This window comes from Fundulus heteroclitus, chromosome 5 (assembly GCF_011125445.2).
Source record: "Fundulus heteroclitus isolate FHET01 chromosome 5, MU-UCD_Fhet_4.1, whole genome shotgun sequence".
NCBI classification, from domain to species: Eukaryota; Metazoa; Chordata; class Actinopteri; order Cyprinodontiformes; family Fundulidae; genus Fundulus; species Fundulus heteroclitus.
Genome location: NC_046365.1, coordinates 42,469,703 through 42,489,879, shown reverse-complemented (window position 1 = coordinate 42,489,879; position 20,177 = coordinate 42,469,703). Strand labels below are relative to the sequence as shown.

The window sequence follows — 20,177 nt, the reverse complement described above, 5'->3', positions numbered from 1 at the left end:
ATAGGACATAAAACGGTACAAAATATAATGACCAAATGTTGTGATTTCAAGTATGGAAATCATTGGATACAATAAAAAAATTAAGACAACAAATGTGCTTTAAAAGTTTAAATAAATGACTGAGAACATTAAGAATATGGGCCCAGTAAGAAAAGTTTCAAAATTAGAATATGAGTGACATATCTTTACATGAATATTGAGCTCCTATTTAATGGTATAAAACAGGAATTTCAAAACTGATTTGATGGTTTTTTTTTTAACCACTGCTCCTTCCATAAAATGAGAGATTTTTCAAAGTTACAGAAAACTTAAAGGACAATGGCAGATGAGAAAATAAACATTATGAATATTAATCTTCAAGCGAGTGTTGCAGAGCTATGACGACTGTCTTCCTGAAGTGATTAAAGATACGTTTAAACTTTATTTTTTAAAATACTTTTTACCAGAGTTGGTAAAGGGTAATAATAAAATAAGCCAATCAATGGATTCCTTAGTTTTAAAGTCCAAATATAACCAGTGCTATTGTTACTTCACTTCAGACCAGTTTCATCCAGCATTATTCCATTTCAATGCCACTTTTTATGAAAATTTGAAGAGTGTAGTTGAGTTGACCATTGTCTAATAAATAAATAATTTCCCAAAACAGAAGCAATTACAACCTTAGTAAAACTGTCACCTTTTAAAATTGGCATTCATCTTAGACACCTAGAAACACTAATATCCACACACCATACAGATCAAAAAGTGACAAAAACAATGTAAAAAATATAGCTAAAAGCAACAACTGTCATAAACTCAAGTTACTGTATATACAAAAACCGCTGCTGAGAATCAAACCACCAGCCCGGTTCTTAGTCTGTTACATGTTTACAAACATGCTGCTGGTTTCCACCGGTTCTTGATCCAATCAGAATTATTTACACTTTCTCTCACATGCTACACTTTTAGCATCTCAGAAAGTGCATTCAATAATTCGAAAATGTAGGCTTCCATCTGAAAACATTCTAATCATAGCTCCTCCTCCTTGAGCTTACATCATGAACAGTAAGGAAGGAAAGGAGCTTAGAGTTGCTGTGCTGAATTCCAGCAGCCTTTAACTCTGAAGTCATTACATGACGGAAATGCACATGGATGATTTGAGTCAAATCCGGGCCTACAGGCTTCTTTTCTACTGACATTTTCTGGAACTTCTGTGAAGTAGGCTTTGCTGATACTTCATGTCACGCAAAGGATTGTGGGATACCTTATAGTTTCTTAACATATGTCTCCCCAAGGTTTTATTATGGTTAAATAATGACAGTAAAGACTCTTGGTTCTTGATCAGTCTCCAATGGGGCAGCGGGGACTTAACATAGAAAGTACTCCTGGGTCAATGTGAGCTTCTGTGCTTTCTGAGTCTATGCTCTGTCTTCTCTAACATAGAAAGTACTCCTGGGTCAATGTGAGCTTCTGAGCTTTCTGTGTCTCTGCTCTGTCTTCTCTAAGCCCCAGTGGGTGGAGGCAGATGAGCGTTCACACTGAGCCTGGTTCTGGTTCTGCTGGAGGTTCTCCTCCCTGTTAAAGGGGAGTTTTCCTCTCCACTGTCGCTTCATGCATGCTCAGTATGAGGGATTGCTGCAAAGCCATCAACAATGCAGACGACTGTCCACTGTGGCTCTACGCTCTTTCAGGAGGAGTGAATGCTGCTTGGAGAGACTTGATGCAACCTGCTGGGTTTCCTTAGAGAGGAAACTTTCTCACCAACCTGGAGGATCTGATGGAGTCTGACTTTGGAAAGAACCTTGAGATGATGTGATGTTAATTGGCGCTGGAGAAATAAAATTTAACTGAATTTCTTTTTTTTTTTTTTTACAAATCACAACATTCTGTTCAAACAAAGAAGCAGACATTAGAATATAAAACCACTACATCATAAACATCATGGTTGAGATCCAGTAGTTTGGTGAAGAACTGATGGGAAGAACCAAATCCAGCAGGGAACCGAGGAGGAAGGGGCATCCATAAACCAGAACAAGAAGCCACACAGCTGTGGATCATGACTGAGAGTCTGCCTCTGAAAGACTATTGTATTTTCGCCTCAAACAGTTCATTTTAAATTCCCCAGTTTCCTGAAAAAAAAATAAGGCCAAAAAAGAGTTGAACAACAGAAAAGCTTCCATAATTGAATAATGATTGTGTTGTAAGAAACAAATTCAAGATGTTTGTTTTTCAATTACTACATACCATCAGACTATAAGAAGCAAAAAACTAAATGTATTTTTTTATGAAGAATGAAAACAAATGATTCTTAACTTCCAATCTCAGAAAATCGCATATCATATTTACGTGACTGCTATGTAAAAAAAATGGTTTTCTTCAGTTCATTGAAAAATATGAAGTCAAGCTCAAGTAATGCTTGATGCTCAGATGTTTTAGAAATGGAGAGATGATGGAGGACTAAATAAATGTTGACAGGATGACAGTGAGGCAGAGTTGTTTTCCAGAACCTGGTTTGAGGCTCTGTAGTGAGGGTGCTGTAAAATACTGTATATAACGGGTAAATGGGTGCATGGTTATGAACGCACTTCTCTGTGTGAATCACTGGATGAGGAGAACATTACGACACATTAAATCTGATTATTTCTGGTTTCATTAGAGGAAACAGTCTGGTCTGAGGCTTAAATGATGCTTGAGCAGAGATCAGGCCATCCGATGACTGGTATGATGGACCAGCTATTTAAACTGCATGGTTTTTCCATCTTTTATAACTTTTTCTTTTAAATCTGAGATGAGAGATTTTCCATTTTCTGTCGGCATGATGGTCATCTCTCATAGATCATGTTTTCTGATCTGTTCTGCCTCACACAGCCTCGAAACAAGACTGACTCCCCAGTTCAGTTATGAACCAGAGAGCAACAGTGTCTGGTGGTCTTAACTTTTATTATTAACGTTTCACATGTAGGCAGAAGATAAACACCTCATTATCTGGGGTCAATTTCATAAGACATCTAAACTTCTTGAGTTAATGGAGAACACAAATATAATGGAACAGAGCAGCGATAAATCCAACTTAATTCACATACCGTGTCTGGGTTTCTTCTCTTCTGGAAGTCTATGAAGAATATAATGACGCCAGCCAGTAATAGTATAGCCAAAACCAAAACCACAATCACAACCGTGGTATGAGTGGAACCTATAGAGCGATGAAAATGTGAGATTGTTTTGTTCTTTCATGTTCAAAGTTCACCATCAAGAAAATCCGAATTGCTTTGTTTGCTCATCAAGTCACTTGATAGTGAGCATTTAGCCTCCCTGCCATCTAGAAAAGGGTTAAATATAAAGGGGTTTATGCAAATAAGTTTTAACTTATTTTAACTTTGCCTGTGAAGCAAAATACTAAATATTTAAATTGACTGATTAGAACTGAAATATCAGACCAAAGAAAGTGACTAAAAAGTGATTAAATCATCAAAGACACTGAAAGGACCTGTAAGTATGATTTTCTGCATGTTTATTACAACAAGCTACTCAGCTTCTGGGAGTCATTTTCAGTTATCTCTAAAGTTAACATTTGTTTTTAAGTAGAAACCTTTATCAGATAAAAGAATGTGTACCTGGTTGAGGAGCTGGCAACCACTCTATCAAGTTGAGAGATGTTCTCTCTGCTGAGGCGGGGTTTCGTGCCTCACAGGTGTAATTGTCATTTTTTTTCGGTTGGATCCACAGAGGGAGGCTGAGGTTCATGGAGATATTTGTGAAGTTGCTCACACTGCTGATTTTTTTAGGACCATTGTACCAGGTCAGATTCACACCCAGTCCATTCTCCACAGAACAAATTACATAACATCTCTTATCTGCTGGTGAACCTCCTTTAGTGATGAATGGAACAGAAACAGGTTCTGCAAGGGAAAAAACAGCCAAGGATTAATTTACACAATAATAAAATAATAAAACTCTTAATGACAGCGTGGCACCAAGAACACAAAGAATATAGCCAGTACAAAGACAAGTTGGCTTGTTTTAGGTTGCTACTATAGCTTTTACTGCAAAACAGTTTCTTCATAAAAAATGAGCCCCTCTCTGAGCTGTAATGATAATAATAATAATAATAATAATAATAATAATAATAATAATAATAATAATAATAATAATAATAATAATAATAATAATAATATTTTTATTTGGGATTTCTGAACGACCTGCCTTTGGTCGTTCGGAAATTCCAAATCAATCCCAAAGTAAAGTTAACCCTGTCATGCAGAACCAATAGAAAGTGTGGAGCATAACTTGTTTGATTTTTTTAGAATGTATATTACAGCCTAAGCTAAACAAATAGAGTTATATTGTGGAAACTGATGGTCTGTTTTTTTTTCTGTAACCTACCATATACGGTCATGTTGAAGAGGATTTCAGAGCGATGTTCTTTACCCTCAAGTATCTCAACATTGTATAACCCACTGTAGCCTTCTGTGACTCTGATGAAGGTGAGGTAACCATTCTTTGGATTCAACCACAGGACATCCTTGAAGCTTTTCTCAATTGTGAGATTAGAGTTTTTCCAATGAGCAACCAGTTTCCTTTCTCCATCTTGTATTTTTGTCCACTTCACAGTGTGCTTCATCTCCAGTTTTTCCATTTGTGTCTCCAGAGTGACATTTCCCCCTTCCAGAACATCCCTTATAATATAATCATCTGAAAAAAAAACATTCATACATATAATCTCATGTCAGCAGTCACACTATATGTACATTATGAGTGATGCAGAAAATTTAAAAAACGTTCCACTGTTCTTCTATATAATGATTTATGTGCAAATGTATAAGCTTAAATACCACCCATTTGTAGCTACAGCAAAGATAGATACGATTCTAATAATGCATCTTACATGTCCTGCACAAATCCCTTTACCAAGTAGAGAAAATAAATAATGGAATCAGAAACAGCTGCATGGAAATCAGAAAATAACCCCAAATTTGGGTTTACATACTTGTAACAATCAGATGGACACTTCCAGTATGGTTTTCTGATCCTATAAAGATCTGAATGGAAAATATTCCTCCATCATTAAGCGTGAGTTTGGAGATGGTGATCGATCCAGTTTTTGCATCTGTGTGCAGCCTGCCTTCAAATCTGGTCCCGTTGGTTTGAATAACTTTTCCGTTGGTGACATTTGTGATAACTGTGTTCTTTTGTCTCATGGCTGGGCTATATTCCCAGAGGAAGTTGCTTAGTGGCTCCATGGACTTGTCAGGATGCAAAATTATAGCGTCACCAACTTGTTTTATTTCAGTGGGTGCCACAGTGAAGGCAAAGCCTGAAAGAAAAAGAAGATTTGCTGTCATGCAAGCTCACATCTATACTTAAACCTGGTCTTTCAGTTTGAACTGCAATTTGTAAGAGTATAATATATGGCTTCCTGAAATATGGCTTTCCTGTTCCTGGATAATCCAAGCTTGCCTGACCCTGTCTATTATTCTCCGCCTGTTGTGTACCGGACCTGAGAAATGATTCAAAGGCACACCACTACATTCAATCATAAGGGAGTTGTATGGAAGTGGGAACTCATCGCTGTCTTATTGGCTGACAGCTCTGATATTACGGGGCTTGAAAGGGTGACAAAATAACCACAATGCATTGTAGGATACCTGGACATTCTGTTTTTCATACTGCATTTATTTTCTGTTTTTTAGTTTTTAAAAACAAAAAAAATGGTGCATACGTGCTATCATTACCTGTCACACTGTCACTCCCTACTCGTCATGTAACACTTGGTCAGGTTCACTCAGAGTCAATGCATACAATATTATGCATACAAAAAGTATGCATAATATTTATAATCTTTTTTCAGGGAAGGTAGACAACCTTTCCTTTATTAGCTTCACCAATGATTTCAGCGTCACATTGTTCTACAGCGTGTAGGCTGGGCCAAAAGCAGGCGGGTGCTCCATTTACTCTCAACCCATCCGCCGTGTTTAAAGAGGGAAATGCAACATTTAAAGCCAGAACTCTATACATTTTAATTTAAGGCTGGATATTAGGTATTCATTCGCATTGCACTGTGCTGATTCAGTGGAGTTTTTGTCTAAGAGTGTTATTAGATTTGAAATTTACTGGAATGTTCTAGAAAATTATCCTGAGTTTCTCAGAAACTCCTGACACATCTGGAATGAGAAAGTTCTTGTGTCTCTGTTCTCTTCTCTGTTTTTTCTGCCAGCTTTGTTGGCTAATTGGACAAAGGCCCAGTCTGGATAACCATAAGCTTGCAGTGATTTCCTGACCTGCTTGTGTTCTTGTTGGTTCTCCTCTGTGGCAGAGGGAACGTTGTCAGCTGCTAACTCAGAATTCTGATAATAGTTTGTGCTCCAGTGGATGATGTATATTAAAATGCAGATATTGGTCTGTGGGCTTCTGGTAAACCTCAGTTTTGAGACTCATCCTCCTCAACATGTACCGCAGTCCAGAAAAGGCAACATGTTGTTCTTGGCGTCCTCTCTGGTAAACCTGATGCTGCTACAAACTAACCACAGTGGGTGACACTGGGGAGCCCATGGTACGCCCATGTTTCTGTCAGTAAAAGCTGTCTCTGTAGTTGAAATATGTGGTTGAGAGACAGAGGTCAAACAAGTCATAGATCTGGTTTGGCGTTAAATTGGTTCTTGGTCTTTTAGTGATTCATCATGCTCCAGCTGAGTCCTGACAGTGTTCAATGCCTCTGATGTCTGGAAGCAGGTGAAAAGAGCGGTGACAAAGGAAACAATGGTTTCCCATGGTGCCGGTCTAAGGAGTCGTTTGGACGTTAGAAATGAAGTCTGACGAGTTTTGTATGAGGTATGGAGCGTTTCCAACCATCGGAGCCAAAATTGTTGCCAGATTTTTTGCAATGTTGTATGCAGGGTCCGAAATTAACACTCGCCAGTCGCCAAATGCGAGTAAATTTCCCGTTTGGCGAGTGAATTTCAGAGGGCTAGCTGCCACATGGCGAGTAAATGTTTGTACCAAATAAAATAAAAATAACATAAAAATAACGAAACCCATATGATCCGTTCACAGCTCTGTCCATCCAGAGCTCAGTCTAGACCCGCCTTCTGCGGTGCTGGTTCAGCTTCTTTCACATTCAGAACCAGTCATGACTGCACGCTGGATCAAAAAACAGAGCTGCTAACCAGATACAGTCTAAAACGCCAATTAGTCTGTTTATAAGTTTCGTTCTTATTTATTCTGTTTTTTTTTTTAACAACCCGCTGCGGCTCTGTGCTTCACCGCTCTTACTGCGCCTCCCCCGCCCCCTCTCGGAGCAAGGTGCTTTTATCAGCGGCCAGCCTTCAAAACGTGAATCGCTACGTTTAATGTCCTTCCACTCGTACCAAAATGTCCCAATTAAAGTCAGAGTCAGTAACTGTTTTCATGCTCTTTTGTTTTTAACGACACAGAACCAGCGGTGCTTCGGTGGACGTGGTGCGTTGCGCTTGAATTCAGGTGCGCAAAATTACGTTACATGTAACCTGTAACATCGGGGGCGCAGCGCACGAGGGTAAAATCCAGCAGCGAGATCAGCGTAAAGACGCAGCGTGAACCCTGAGTGCTTTAAGTGTTGCAGCTGAGGGGGAAATTTTGAACCATACACAGGGGCGGTTCTGAACAGGGGCCAACAGGGGCCTATGCCCATGTAGAACTGTTCCTGGCCCCTGTTATGGCCCCTGTACTAAAAACATGATGTTAAATTTCTTAGGATGATAAAATGCTGACAAAGATAACGTGACTGACTGGTCATTTGGATCAGTTGTATTTTTTTTTTTGTTTATGTTTTACCCAATAATAAAATAACAAAATAATTAAAAAAATAATTAAAAAATATAAAAAAAATAATTAAAATTAAGCTGTTCCCCCCCCCCCCCCATAATTAACATAATCTCACTCTTAATTTTTATAAAAATTGAGGTCTGGTCAGGATTAATATTTTGGCCGGTAAAAAATATGGCTGGCCGGTGGATTTTTACATCTACCGGCCAACTTGACCGGTGAATAACAAAGTTAATTTCGGACACTGGTTGTATGTGACCGAGTTAATGCTGTTGATGATGGGTCTGAGAGAAACCCCTTCGAGTATTTTTGGAAGTCCATATATGCGTGGAATGGCCTCGCCTGGGTACAGCTGATAGTAGCGGGAGCGATTGATTACTTTGTGTTTTTCAATTCAATTCAATTCAATTTTCAATTCAATTTTATTTATATAGCGCCAAATCATGAAACATGTCATCTCAAGGCACTTTACAAAGTCAAGTTTTTCCAATTATTGTAGAGAGTTAGTTATTTTCTTTTGTAGTTATTGATTTGGTCCCATTTCAGGGTCTTGTATGTGTTACTGTCCATCAGTAAATGCATTATTTTCTCATGGCAATGTTTGTGTTAAGTACCAATGTGCATCGGCCTTTGTCTGCTGACAAGATTGTGATGTTGCAGTCTTTGCTGAGGGATGTAACGGCCATAGCTTCCTGTGGCGTAATGTTTGAAGGCGGCATTTCTGCCACAGAGGATTACTGTGACTTTTATCCTAAGTTCTTCCTCTGTCATGTTGTTATTTCTTATGGATGATTCAGTGGCAGTGATAAATTCTGTTATCGGAAGTTGCTTATGGGTATGGCAAAGTTGAGACAATTGGACAAAACATTCATCCGTCTGTGTGAGTTCTCTGTTTCAGAGATTTTTCACTCACTGGTTCTGGGTAATATTGCATGCATTCTCATCATGTTCCTCTTTCTGTACCCCAGCAGTAACAGAGGTGGCACTCATTTTCACCAGGAGAGATGAGAATATTTGCTGTTGCCTCCATTTACCGAGCCTTCTCAATGAAACGAATTACCTGTTCCAACGAAGGCGCTGGTAGACTCCCTGATACTTGTTGGTACCTGCCTAATATGTAAATCTACCAGAGTTATGTGGAACGACAGAGAAAGTGCGGTTACCTCTTTGTACCTTTTGTTTTTCGGATGACTAATAAAACCTGATCTGCAGATCTGAGCAAATGAAAGGGAGCGTGCAGATGAAGCAGGTCTGACTCATAGTGGAAGGTAAGGCCATGAAATTATTTTAAAATCAATCCAAATGTGAACCAGTAGCCCATGAATTGCTGCTTAAACTGGAGAAATGTTTTCACATTTTCTGGTACATGTTAAAAGAAGAGCAGCAGCCTTTTGGACCAGCTACAGTCAAGCCACTGGACTTTTGTTCACCTCAGAGTGGAGTGCAGTGCAGTAATCTAAGCATGTTGTAATTAAAGCATAGATTAAAATGTTTAGTCAGCTGTCTCAGTTTGAAAAAGCAGAGACAGAAGTGAATCTCCTCATATTAGGCAGTCTTGGTATTTTGAAACAAACACGGGAGAACAGTTGTGCATTCGTTTTTTGTTTTAACCTACTAGCTGAACAATAAAGTGTAGACACTCCTTTCACTTTTTAGAAAAAAAGTCAAACATCTCTACTTCCATGTCTAGTTAGTTAAAAATGAGACGGAGTTGACTGGATCCACTCCTTCTGCGTCGCTCCCAGATGTGGAAAGTACATTATTTTAAGTTCCACCTCAGGTGACAACTTCGCCATCACAGCGAAACACATACCCACCCACATGGGACAAGGAGCGGCTGTCCTCTGAGCACGCTCCGAAAAATTTACAGAATCTCTTAACTTCACATCAAAGTTGAGAGGTTTGCCAATGTGGATTAATTAAAGCGATTCTGTGGGTCAAAATCCACAGTGATCAAACAATCAGGTTTCTCAAACACTTGATGTCAGTTGAGACGGTTTTCTTTCCTTTCAATTCAGGTTTTATTCTTGGAAGTCTTTTTCATGCTCTTAAAATAAACACATTTGCCCTTGATATCAGCAAACATACAGAGATTAACTTTATTGGTTTACTGATGCTTCACACAACAGAAAGTTCTTTAATAACCCTACTTGTGTATAACCTGATTTACTGGCAAATGTTTTGGATAACTATAACTGTGACTTTAACAAAACACAGAACTAAAAAACTAAAATGCAGATAATTAAACCAGCAGTAACTAAATCCATATTTACCTGCAAGTAGAAGAAGTTTTAGATTCATTTTGCCAACGGTCCTTCTCAATGTTATATCGCATGTGATCTGCTCTTTGACAGCGAGCCTCAACCTGTAAATATAGAGACAAGCAGAGGAAATGAAGATGTGGGAGGGACCTGCTCCAGTATTAGTATCTCTTGTCTTGCTGATCTTTAATAGTTTGTATAATATAAGAAAGCTGTACTAAAACCTGAATGTGTCACCCAATTTTAAGTAAATCATCCCTGTTGGTACCCAAAGTCTATAAATTTATATTAGAAATCCTTTCTTTCATTTTACAATGTTGCTGAGTCATCTCAAAATACCTCATCGAATTTAGCAGCGGTTTGCAGCCAGTGGCTCTACAGGTCCTGTGCACTGGTGGCAAAAACAAGAATCCTGACATGAAATTGAGCACTTTAATATAAAGATATTAAAAAGAAATAGAAAAAGGTTAGGTTTTTCCTGTGCATTTCTTTGAAGCCCATTCATCCAACTTCTGTCCCAGTCTCCTCTGCAGATGGTAAAGAAAATTATTCATTTTTTTCCTGGTCTGGCTTTTTCTTTAAGTTGCAAACAATGAGCTTCCTTCCCATCACTTTCCGTAAATGTGAAACATTTCAATTGAAGAAAATGTATGTACAGAATTATCTTGTTATTAAGCTTTGATATTTTTTCCTTGTCCTAAAACATAAAAATAAAGTTCTGGTAAATATTTGCCAAAAAAATAAAAAGGCTGGAAATAACCGAGAAGGAACAGGAGTAGAGTAGAGGAGTAGTAAGAGGTAAGCACACGGAACCAGGGACATGTAGGAACTTTGTTCAGGTCAGGTACCGGTCAGGTGAGCTAATGCTCCGACACCTTCCTTCTGTCTCCAGTCGCCTTACATGTTCCAGGGAAACACTTGCTGTCTCCGTCCACCTGTCGCAACCTGCAGGAGAAAGGTAAGAACAACACACACCATGGCTGACCTGAATCACATACCAGCATAATATTAGGAAATATAAAAGCGGTTATGTGTATTCTGAATGTTGTCTTAATAACATCTCCATTACATCATCTGGGATACAGACTGAAATTAATGGTGAAAAACGTTCTCTTTTTCAAAGACAGTTAAGGCCTCCATGATTCCTCTGAGACCTTTAGCCCAGACACGGTGCAGCAGAATATAAAACTGTGCATCATTGTTTCACAATTTTTAGGCAGGTTCCCTTAATAAGTTGTCTTTTTGTTATTAGTAATGCTTAGATTTAAGTCGTACAGAATAAGTGTATTCTAACTGATCCCAGTAATCAAACTAAGTCAAGTTCACTTTATTCTCCAGGTTGGTTAAAAAAAAAATTCTTTCTAAGGAAGCCTAGCGGCAAACAGGCTTCAATATTTTGGCAAAGACTCCTGCATAGGTGTCGAAGCATTTTCAGAAGGAACAGAGTGAAAGTCCGGTTGCCTCTGATTTAAACCCGTTAGCTGTTGCAACGACCCAAATAACAGAATTTGCTCAGGCATGAAACTCAGCAGACTGCATCTGGTCATCGCCTCCTCCTGGATGAGCGTGGAGCCACCGTTGCTGGCCCTGCGTTGCTGACTTTTCAGCAATCCCTCATACCGAGCATGCATGTAGTGACAGCAGGGATGGGTACCAAAGTCTGTGCCGTACAGGTACCGACACAAATTCTACCGAGTTGATGTTTCGTTAAGAGCATCACTGAAGTTGAGGCACTTGATAGTGCTTTTGTAAATTCTGAAGCAGTGCTCTATATGTGCGGCGTACTTTGTAGCTCTAAGTTTCAATGCTCATGCCATGGTCTTTTTTTATTAAAGTGAGAGCCTGGCTTAGCAGAAATGTTGATAAGCAACAGTATCAGACTGCATCTAAAATCTAGTGCCAAAGGTTCATTTGCTCAAAATATGCTTTGTGTGCCTTTGAAGCGGAAAGCAGATATCGTTTGATAGAGGTATTATGAATCAAATCAAAAACAGCCAAAAAAAATTGCTTTCTTCTTTAATTTTTTCAAATTAAAGACTGTTCCCCTGGATAGAAGTTCCTGAAATTTAGACCAAAAACCTTCCCCCTGTAATGCTATGTTTGTTTTAAAAAAAAACCTTAGGTGATAATTCTTCAAACCTTGGAATTATGATAATTTCTGTAAAAACAGTCTCTTGTTGTTGCCCTGTACTTGAGGATCACCACATCAGTTCGGGGGCTGTGTTGCAGTGTCCTTGGTCTGCTTTGGGAGAGGGAGCATATTAGCAGTCTTTCTTAGATCCTGGACTTCATTGGAGTGTTGTAGTGATTACAGCCCATCCTCAGGGACATCGATTGTCCTGCTCCTCCCAGGCAAGCCCCACACAACACTGACGAATAAACTCGTGGCCCTGCCAAGTCCAATTAACTGTCAGTGCAACATCGACGAGCTCCTCTGTTTGTTGAGAGTGAAGAAAAACAAACTTTTAATGAAATTTGCCTCCAGGCCCTGGGGTATTTGGGGTTGTAGTTTGCATTCTACTTTGTTCTGCCATGCCTGCAGTCATGCCACCCTCTCAGAAGGTTGTATTGCATGATGTTTGAGTAAGATAGCTGTTTTTCTTCACCTTACTTTAACTGCAGCCTTATGTCACTGTGGGGTGTAAACAGCAAATATATAAAAACAGTAAACCTAGGAATAGAGAATGGAGCAAATCATGGGACATATTACATAGAGGCACAGTTCTCTGCAAAAATAATTCCAGTAAACCAGTTTGTCGCTGTTTGGTTCCAGAAATTATACCCCCACCCACTCACTGGCGTGGATTGCTAAACCCAGGTTTTGATTTCTCTGAATACTTTCTAGATAAACATTTACACCAATACCCTAGTCCAGCATGGACTAGGGTATTGATACTGATACTTTTCTCAGGTATCACTTCACACATGTCAGTTTAAATAATACATGGACCGAAATCTATCTGGTAAGAGTCAGGTTAGACTAAAGGTTCCTGCTGTAAACCAAGTGATAATGAACTAAACTGCTGTTGCTTAAAACAAAAAAAGGGTTGCCAATATCTCTACTGTCTCCTTTCTTTCACCTATTCCTCCCCTTTTCTTCTCATTTCTCTCTCCTCTTCTACTTTATCAATGTAGTGTCCACATAACATGAATCATTCCCTACATAATGTATAAATCAAGCAGAGCACTATGGCCAAAGCGATAATGCTCCACTTGTGTGAATAAAATCTGTTGGGCTCTTTCTGGCATTAAGACAACAATTCTTATTGCCACATTGCCAGACAGGACACAAAAAAGGTTTACAATGAAATATGAAAAGCTAGTGAGGCTTTTGGATTACAAGATAGTTTAAAGAGTAGTCTGTTGAACTAATTAGCAGAACAAGAATCACAGAATGTTTCCTTGAGGGGAAACTGAGTGAGCTGCAGAGAACCCCACAAGGCATTAGAGCCATGAGCTCGTCAGGCGTCCTAATTAAAAAGAAACAACTGCTAACCGTCGGTACGAACAAAGCTAGCAAGTCTGTCCTGTTTTTCAGGTTTTTTTAAATCGTTCCTAATTCATGTTTATGAGGTCCATTAGATTTTCTGCAAACTTGTGACTTCTGAGCCGGTGTCTCCAAAAATGTATTATGGTTACAAAATGACAACAAAGATTCTTGATTCATAAAAAACTGAAGTTAATGTTATTAAATGGTAGCAGAATAACTTGAGGGTTGCTCCCCAATTGTCTTTTTTCTAACTGTAAGAAATGCAAGCTTTGTATCCTGGCCTGTTTCTTTCTGTATTGCTTCATGTTCTTCCATGTTCCCCGTTTGTTCTGTACGTCTCTGCGTTCTCCTGGGAAGGACTGGACTCTTGTCCAGGATGTACCAACTCTTGCCTGGTGACTGCTGGAAATAGACCATCAAACCTCAATCATAACCCAGTAAAAGCCAAATTAACTGCAGCATTCACTGCATCTTTTTGTTTGAATCGTCTGTGAAGCCGAAATATCAAATGTAATATCGTAATTTTATAATTACGTTTTAGACTTGAGTCATATTTAAATTGTGAATTGCCCATTTACCTGATAAAAACTGCTTATAATTTAAGGTATTTTGAGGAATTAAACAAGGTCATCTAGCACGGATACAAAGTTGAAAAATGTAGCAGCGACAATGTTACTCAGTAAATCAACACATTGATTCAATTTAATCAATTTAAATTCAAAAGTACACAAGTGAACATTTACTGCATTATTGCACCATTATTTATTTATTTATTTTTATTTTTTCCAGTGTCCTGTCAAGCAATGTGGCAATAGGAATTGATATCTCAATGCCAGATAGAGCTCGACAGATTTTGCTTTTACAAGTGGAGCGAACAGCTTTTGCCATAATGCTCCGCTTGATTTATGCTTGTAAATAGCTTTATTATGATTCCTGCTAGGAGAATTTCAAATCATATGGACACTACAACGGGAAAGTGGGAGAGTAAAGGAAGAACAAGAAGTGAGAGAAAAAAAAAGAGGTGAAAGAAAGAAGAGATAAAAGGGAGAGAGTGATAAAACGTTCTCCGTCTGCTCCATCACCTAGAAAGAGACATGCAAAAAGAACAGCACAACCAACAGAAATAAAGCAACAGATACAATCGAATAACACCTAGATGCTATTTCTAAATCATATTTATTATTACTTAACCTGACATATGTAATGTGATACCTGAAAAAAGACAGTGAAAGAACATAAATAAATAAATTATAGGCTTTCTGTATATAAGTGAACACTTAATACCTGGGACCCAGCACCTAGTGGGAGATTGTGAGAGTGCACTAGTTTAGGTGAAGATTATCCAGAAGAAATAGCTTGATAATGGTTGTGGAGAACCGAAGACCCACCTTCCCCGAGCACAGAGGCAGGAGTCAGGGGACCCATAACCCCGGACTCCCAAAGGGGCCCCCAAAGCAGGGTGCCCAGCAGGAGCCGACACAGGATATCTGCAACCCCCCCCAAGGAAAGATGAGAGACGACCCGAGGAAATCCCCCAGCCACCAAGAGCCCCGGGGGACGAGCCCGTGGGCTCCGCCGGCAGCTAGCCCCGCTGAAGTGGTCCTGGCCAGAGGCCCCAGGGGCGCCCCCCCGGGGCCCCCCCGGGGAGCCAGGGGCCAGGCACACCCGGGAACCCGCCCCAAACCCGAGGCCCACCAATGCGCCAGAGGGCCAATGCGCCTGCCAGCGCAGCGGAGGAGGGCAGGACGTGGGGGATGGTCTCCGCACCTAGCGGAGACTTGAGATGTTCTTGGGAGACGGAGCGGACCACACCCATACCTGAAAAAAAAAAAAATAAAATAAAATAAAAAAAAAAAAAACTCATTCACACCATCCCATCCCCAATCACAACATACAGATTTAAAAATATAACACTCGCATCCAACACTGACCAGAGGGGGGGGGTCACCCCAAATCGACTATACGACTGCTTGTGCCCGACCCCGGACCAGACGCCCCCTGGACCGGGCCCCCCAAAGAGGGGGGGCCAACACGACCCGTACGAGCCACCCAGCCAGAACCCCCTCACCCCCTAAATACCTAATACACCCCCTCCCTCCCCCACCTTACCCTAGCCACCCCTGCCCCCCACCCCTCCTGGGGGGAGCGGAGGCGTCAGCCCCAGACCTGGCAAGCCGCTGACTACCCATTGCAGCCCCCCGCCAAGACCCCGTACCCAGTGGCCCGCACCTCCTCCAGGCCCCAGACTCCTTGCTGCCATCGGAGAACGGGGGTGTGCAAAAGACCCCGATCCTCCCTACGCCCGCTCAGATGTTGTGTTGTTGCATGTTGTTCTCAAGTGTGTTTAAAAACTGGGAGCACCGAAGGGGGTGCACGGCACAGCCCACCCCCCCTCCGGAAGGAAGCTGGTGCCAGCGCCACCCCTTCAGGCAACTACCCAGAACCCTCAATGTCTAAATGCGAGAGGAGGTGAAGGGAGCCGTCTGAGGCGACGAGGCTCACACAACATAAGCCCCCCCCCCAGACGTCTTCCCCCCCACCCACCCCATGGCCTACATGAATGTGCGTTGTGAAAATGTTTGGAGTGAAAGTGTCTAAAATGCATGATAAAATTGGGGAGAGGGGCGTCACCAGAAAGTGGCAACCTCCAGTAACGCCCTCTCCCCAAGGACCTACATGTGTGGCGGCGTGATGGAGCAGGCAGAGGGAGGAGTCCGGGGATGGGGAGCAAAGGACTGGGAAGCTATCCCAGGGAGCCAGCTCCCCTACTGACTCCAATAGGCACCCCCGCTCCCCGAAAGCCCCACCCAGAGAAGGGGGCCTCGCCAGCGGCACCACCGTAGCCCGGGGGCCAGGGAGAGGCCGCAGGGCCCGCCAGCCAACCACCCACCAGGACCAACACCTCAACCCCCCCAGCCCACCCACCAAGCCTACTGGCTTTACCCCCCCCCCCCCCCAAAAAAAGTAAATAAATAAATAAGAGAGGGGGACCCTGGTCAGCCAGCCCGCACGAGCCATCCCAAACCCCTCCCCCCCAAGCAAAACCCGCACCGGGAGACTACACGGACCAGGACCGGGACAGGGGGCCGGACACAAGCCCACCAGAACGTCCATCCCCCCCCCCCCCCCCACACACACCCGTAGATTTAATCCCTCCCCAACACTAACATTCAAACAACTCACCATACAATCGACAGTAGACATCCAGGCTGGGTAAGTCCCTACCCCCCCCCCCCCCCCCCCCCCCCCCCCACTACCAGAGTGCCTATCCAATGAAGGAGAAGATCATCTGCCCTGAGATGTTAATGACCATGCCACCCTACCAGCTCAACAGGCCCTGAGGCCCCCCAGCGCATCCGAGGCCCCGTGCAGGGGTGGACACCCGGGCTCGTGCCGGCCCACACCAAAAGCGGCACACCTCCCGGAACCGGGGCCCCCGCCCGAGGGCGGCGCGTGCCCGGGACCCCAGGCCCCCAGACCCACCAAGCGGCAGCACAGCTACCAGGTCAGTAACCCACGTCCGTCACCACGCAGCTCCCCAAGAGCGCCGCAAGCGGTTGCTTGCATCATTATTATTTTGCACTGCTAACATTGAACTTTTCAAATGAATGCCTTTTTGCACCATTATCTTTGCACTACAGACATGGAACATTCTTCTGCACACTTTTTTAAAAACTGCTTTTCTCCTGCACTGTTACATTCTTATCACTGCTGCACTTTATATTGTAATTTTATTTGATTTCAATTGCAATCTCATTTCATTGTCCTAAATGGCATGAATCGAAATTTCGTTTCGTATGCACTCTGTTCATACAAAATGACAATAAAGTTTGTCTAAGTCTAATTTGTGAAAGGTAAACAGCAATCTTCAGGTTTTCCCTCAGGGGTGGTTAATGATGAGAAAAAGAAAAAGTACAAACCCAACGAAGGCATCGAGCTGGATCCTTTAGCGATTGAGGTAAACCCAAAGAAAGGACAGGTTGCTAAGCAATGTCTAATAGTTTGTGGGGTAAATTTGCTCAAAAAATGATCAGAACAAAGCAAGAGTCCAACAAGTTTCTTGACCTTTTGTTTTCAGGAAAGGATTGCATGAAATACTTTCACTTCTCAAAACGGTTCTGGTTCAGACGAGTTTTAATAAGAGGTGCGTGACTCTCCCAAACAAAACAAACATCTTTCTCACAGCATTTGCAACAACTTATGAACAGTTAAAACTGCTAAGCTTCTTGGAACAACTTTTTTAAGCAAACATTTTAGACTCACTTTCCCAAGGGCTACTATGACTGCATGTATCTTGTCTATATGTATTCTATTTTGTGCCATTTTGTATTATGCCGTGTACGGTAAAGCACTTTGTGACTCCTGTCTGAGAAAGATGCTTATATAAATAAACTTTACTTTCTATTGGATGGTGACTGGTGGTAGAAAAATCTGTCTAGAAAAAAAAAATCAGGAAGATAGATTTGCATCTGAGTTCCTTGATCTCATTCATACTTTTGACTGTAGGTTTCTCAGCATGTCTCTGGTCAAACACATTTACATGGTCATATCATTGATTTAATTACATTAGCCCATTTAATGATTCCACTATCAATACGCATATTTCTGACCATGATGCCGTTCTATTTACGTTTCCTTTAGCAGCTGAGACCACAAACAACCAAACCCACATTATTTCAGACATCTCACATGTCGGACTCCTGAACACTTTTCTGAGATCCATCAAAAGATCCAAAGATTCAAATCATTTCAGTCTTCACATGAAACCTTGAGGAAATGAGGACATGGTAGCACCTTTTTACGACAGCATTTAGCTTCATCAAACCTTCACCTTGGATAAATGGCTGTGTTCCAACAAAAAAAAGTGCATGTAGACATGCTGAGCAAAAATGCTCACAAATGCACAATTGTATTGTTCGTGTTATCTCAACTTTTTACTTTTTGTTCTGTCATTTTTAGACCAGGCAGTCACCCAGACACCTTGATCAATGCCATCAAGGAGCTTAGTCTCTGCTTAGCAAACATCCAGTGTCCAACCCCCCCACACGGCAGTAAATATGGATGGTATGTTTTATATTTTAGGTAATTAAATGTATACTTAGTCTTGGCCCCTCAGGAAATTTAAGATATGTGTTGAAATGCTCGATTTCCCTTTAGTATATGATAAAATAATTCTGATCACTTTGTCTTCCACCGTTCAGTTAATTATCTCAGGCTCCATAGCTCTACCTGGCTCAGGTTAGTCGGCGTTTCCCACCCAATAGTGTTCGCCCCTCGCCATTCTTACATTGAATATTCATCCAGTCTCGCACCGCCTCACTATGACCACGCCAATCAACGTCTCACAACAATGACCGTGACAATGATGGCCGCTCTGAGTTTAGAGTCATCCTTACCCGCTGGTATGCTGGTGCTTTAATGTGATTATAATGATTGTTAGATTTAAAGATTTATGCATACATCACTACTGTGTTTCGTATCACAGATATGCCTGTGACATCAGGGTGATACAACAGGGTTGCGCGTTACACCCGAGCGTGTGCTGGCTTCATCAGCAAACAGACCTTTGAAGAGCCTCCTTAACCTGTGGCCCTTCCTAGCTATAAGTGGCTTGCAATCGTGTACAGCCAAGATATACTTTACAGGTTGGAGGATATAAAGGCTAGCATCACCTGATTGTTCGCCTTGACATCTGGCACTTTATGCGACGTCTGGCTGTGGGATGCACCACCGATGCACACCAGCTATACCCGACATTCATAGCTCGTATGTCAGCATGTATTTTAGAGTGGAATGCTGCTGACCTTAAACACAGAGGCAGAGAGGGCACAGCTTATAGGTCATGGCTGGACAGCTCTGACTGAGAAGCAGCTGGATGAGCAAATAAAAGAAGAGTTGGAGCTGCACTGCAGGAGGAGAACTCGTGGAGAAGAGCAAACCATCCAGCTGTTGGATCAGCTGATCAGTGAGCTCATCAGTGACAAGGGAAAGAATGCCCTTGGTGTTCCTCTTCTGGACACCATACGAACGCAGCATATCTGGCTTGTTCAGAAGAGGCATGTTAAGTGCATTCAGGACCCACCTGATGTAGCGCTGTACACACAGACTGGCACCATCAAGAAGGGAGGGGGTCGAGCTGCAGACCATGCGCTGTGCCAGAGGGACAACATCTTTGGAGTCTTTCCACTGCCATTTAAATCAGTTCATTCCAGGTAAATCCAGTTTAATGATGCTCCTTAAGTTACAACAAATGCTTTGTTTTCCTGTGCCAATGATTGGTATTTATTCAAGGAAACAGTGCCAACACCTTGAACTTCCAGATCTACCTTTTGGATGGGCTACATCACTGGAACCACAACAGGGCGGCTGCTGCTGTGGAGACAAACCTCTGGTTTAAGCACCTACTCTGGTGAACTGGTTCATAGTGTCAACATCGATTACGAGAGAGTTTTTGGCAAGAAGCTGCTCCCTTCTTTTACACCACCTGCAAAATATACAGGTTTCAACACTAAGTGTTATGCTCATTGTCCTGTATTTAACTCTTTAAATTTTTTTGTAATCCAAAATTGTTTATGTAATTTCAGGTGAACTGACTGGAGTGCAGTACCTACTGAGGCAGAATGACAAACCACTACAGGACAAGGCAC

The 20,177-nt window shown here is 41.7% G+C and overlaps 1 protein-coding gene across 2 annotated transcripts; it reads right to left on the bottom strand.

Moving 5' to 3' along the window:
- Nucleotides 1–1,799: 1,799 nt before the first annotated feature.
- LOC110367745 (CD48 antigen) lies at nucleotides 1,800–11,284 on the bottom strand. Of its 2 annotated transcripts, none has more exons than XM_036137625.1 (7): nucleotides 10,889–11,284; nucleotides 10,053–10,144; nucleotides 4,967–5,293; nucleotides 4,363–4,671; nucleotides 3,594–3,878; nucleotides 3,063–3,172; nucleotides 1,800–2,108 (listed from the first exon to the last, which is right to left on the bottom strand). In XM_036137625.1, exons 2-7 carry the CDS (start codon nucleotides 10,078–10,080, stop codon nucleotides 2,034–2,036), a joined length of 1,134 nt encoding a protein of 377 aa, XP_035993518.1. In that variant the 5' UTR covers nucleotides 10,081–10,144; nucleotides 10,889–11,284; the 3' UTR covers nucleotides 1,800–2,033. The 2 variants fall into 2 exon arrangements, with proteins under 2 accessions (XP_035993518.1, XP_035993517.1); XM_036137624.1 differs by lacking the exon at nucleotides 10,889–11,284 and adding an exon at nucleotides 10,380–10,755.
- Nucleotides 11,285–20,177: the final 8,893 nt, after the last annotated feature.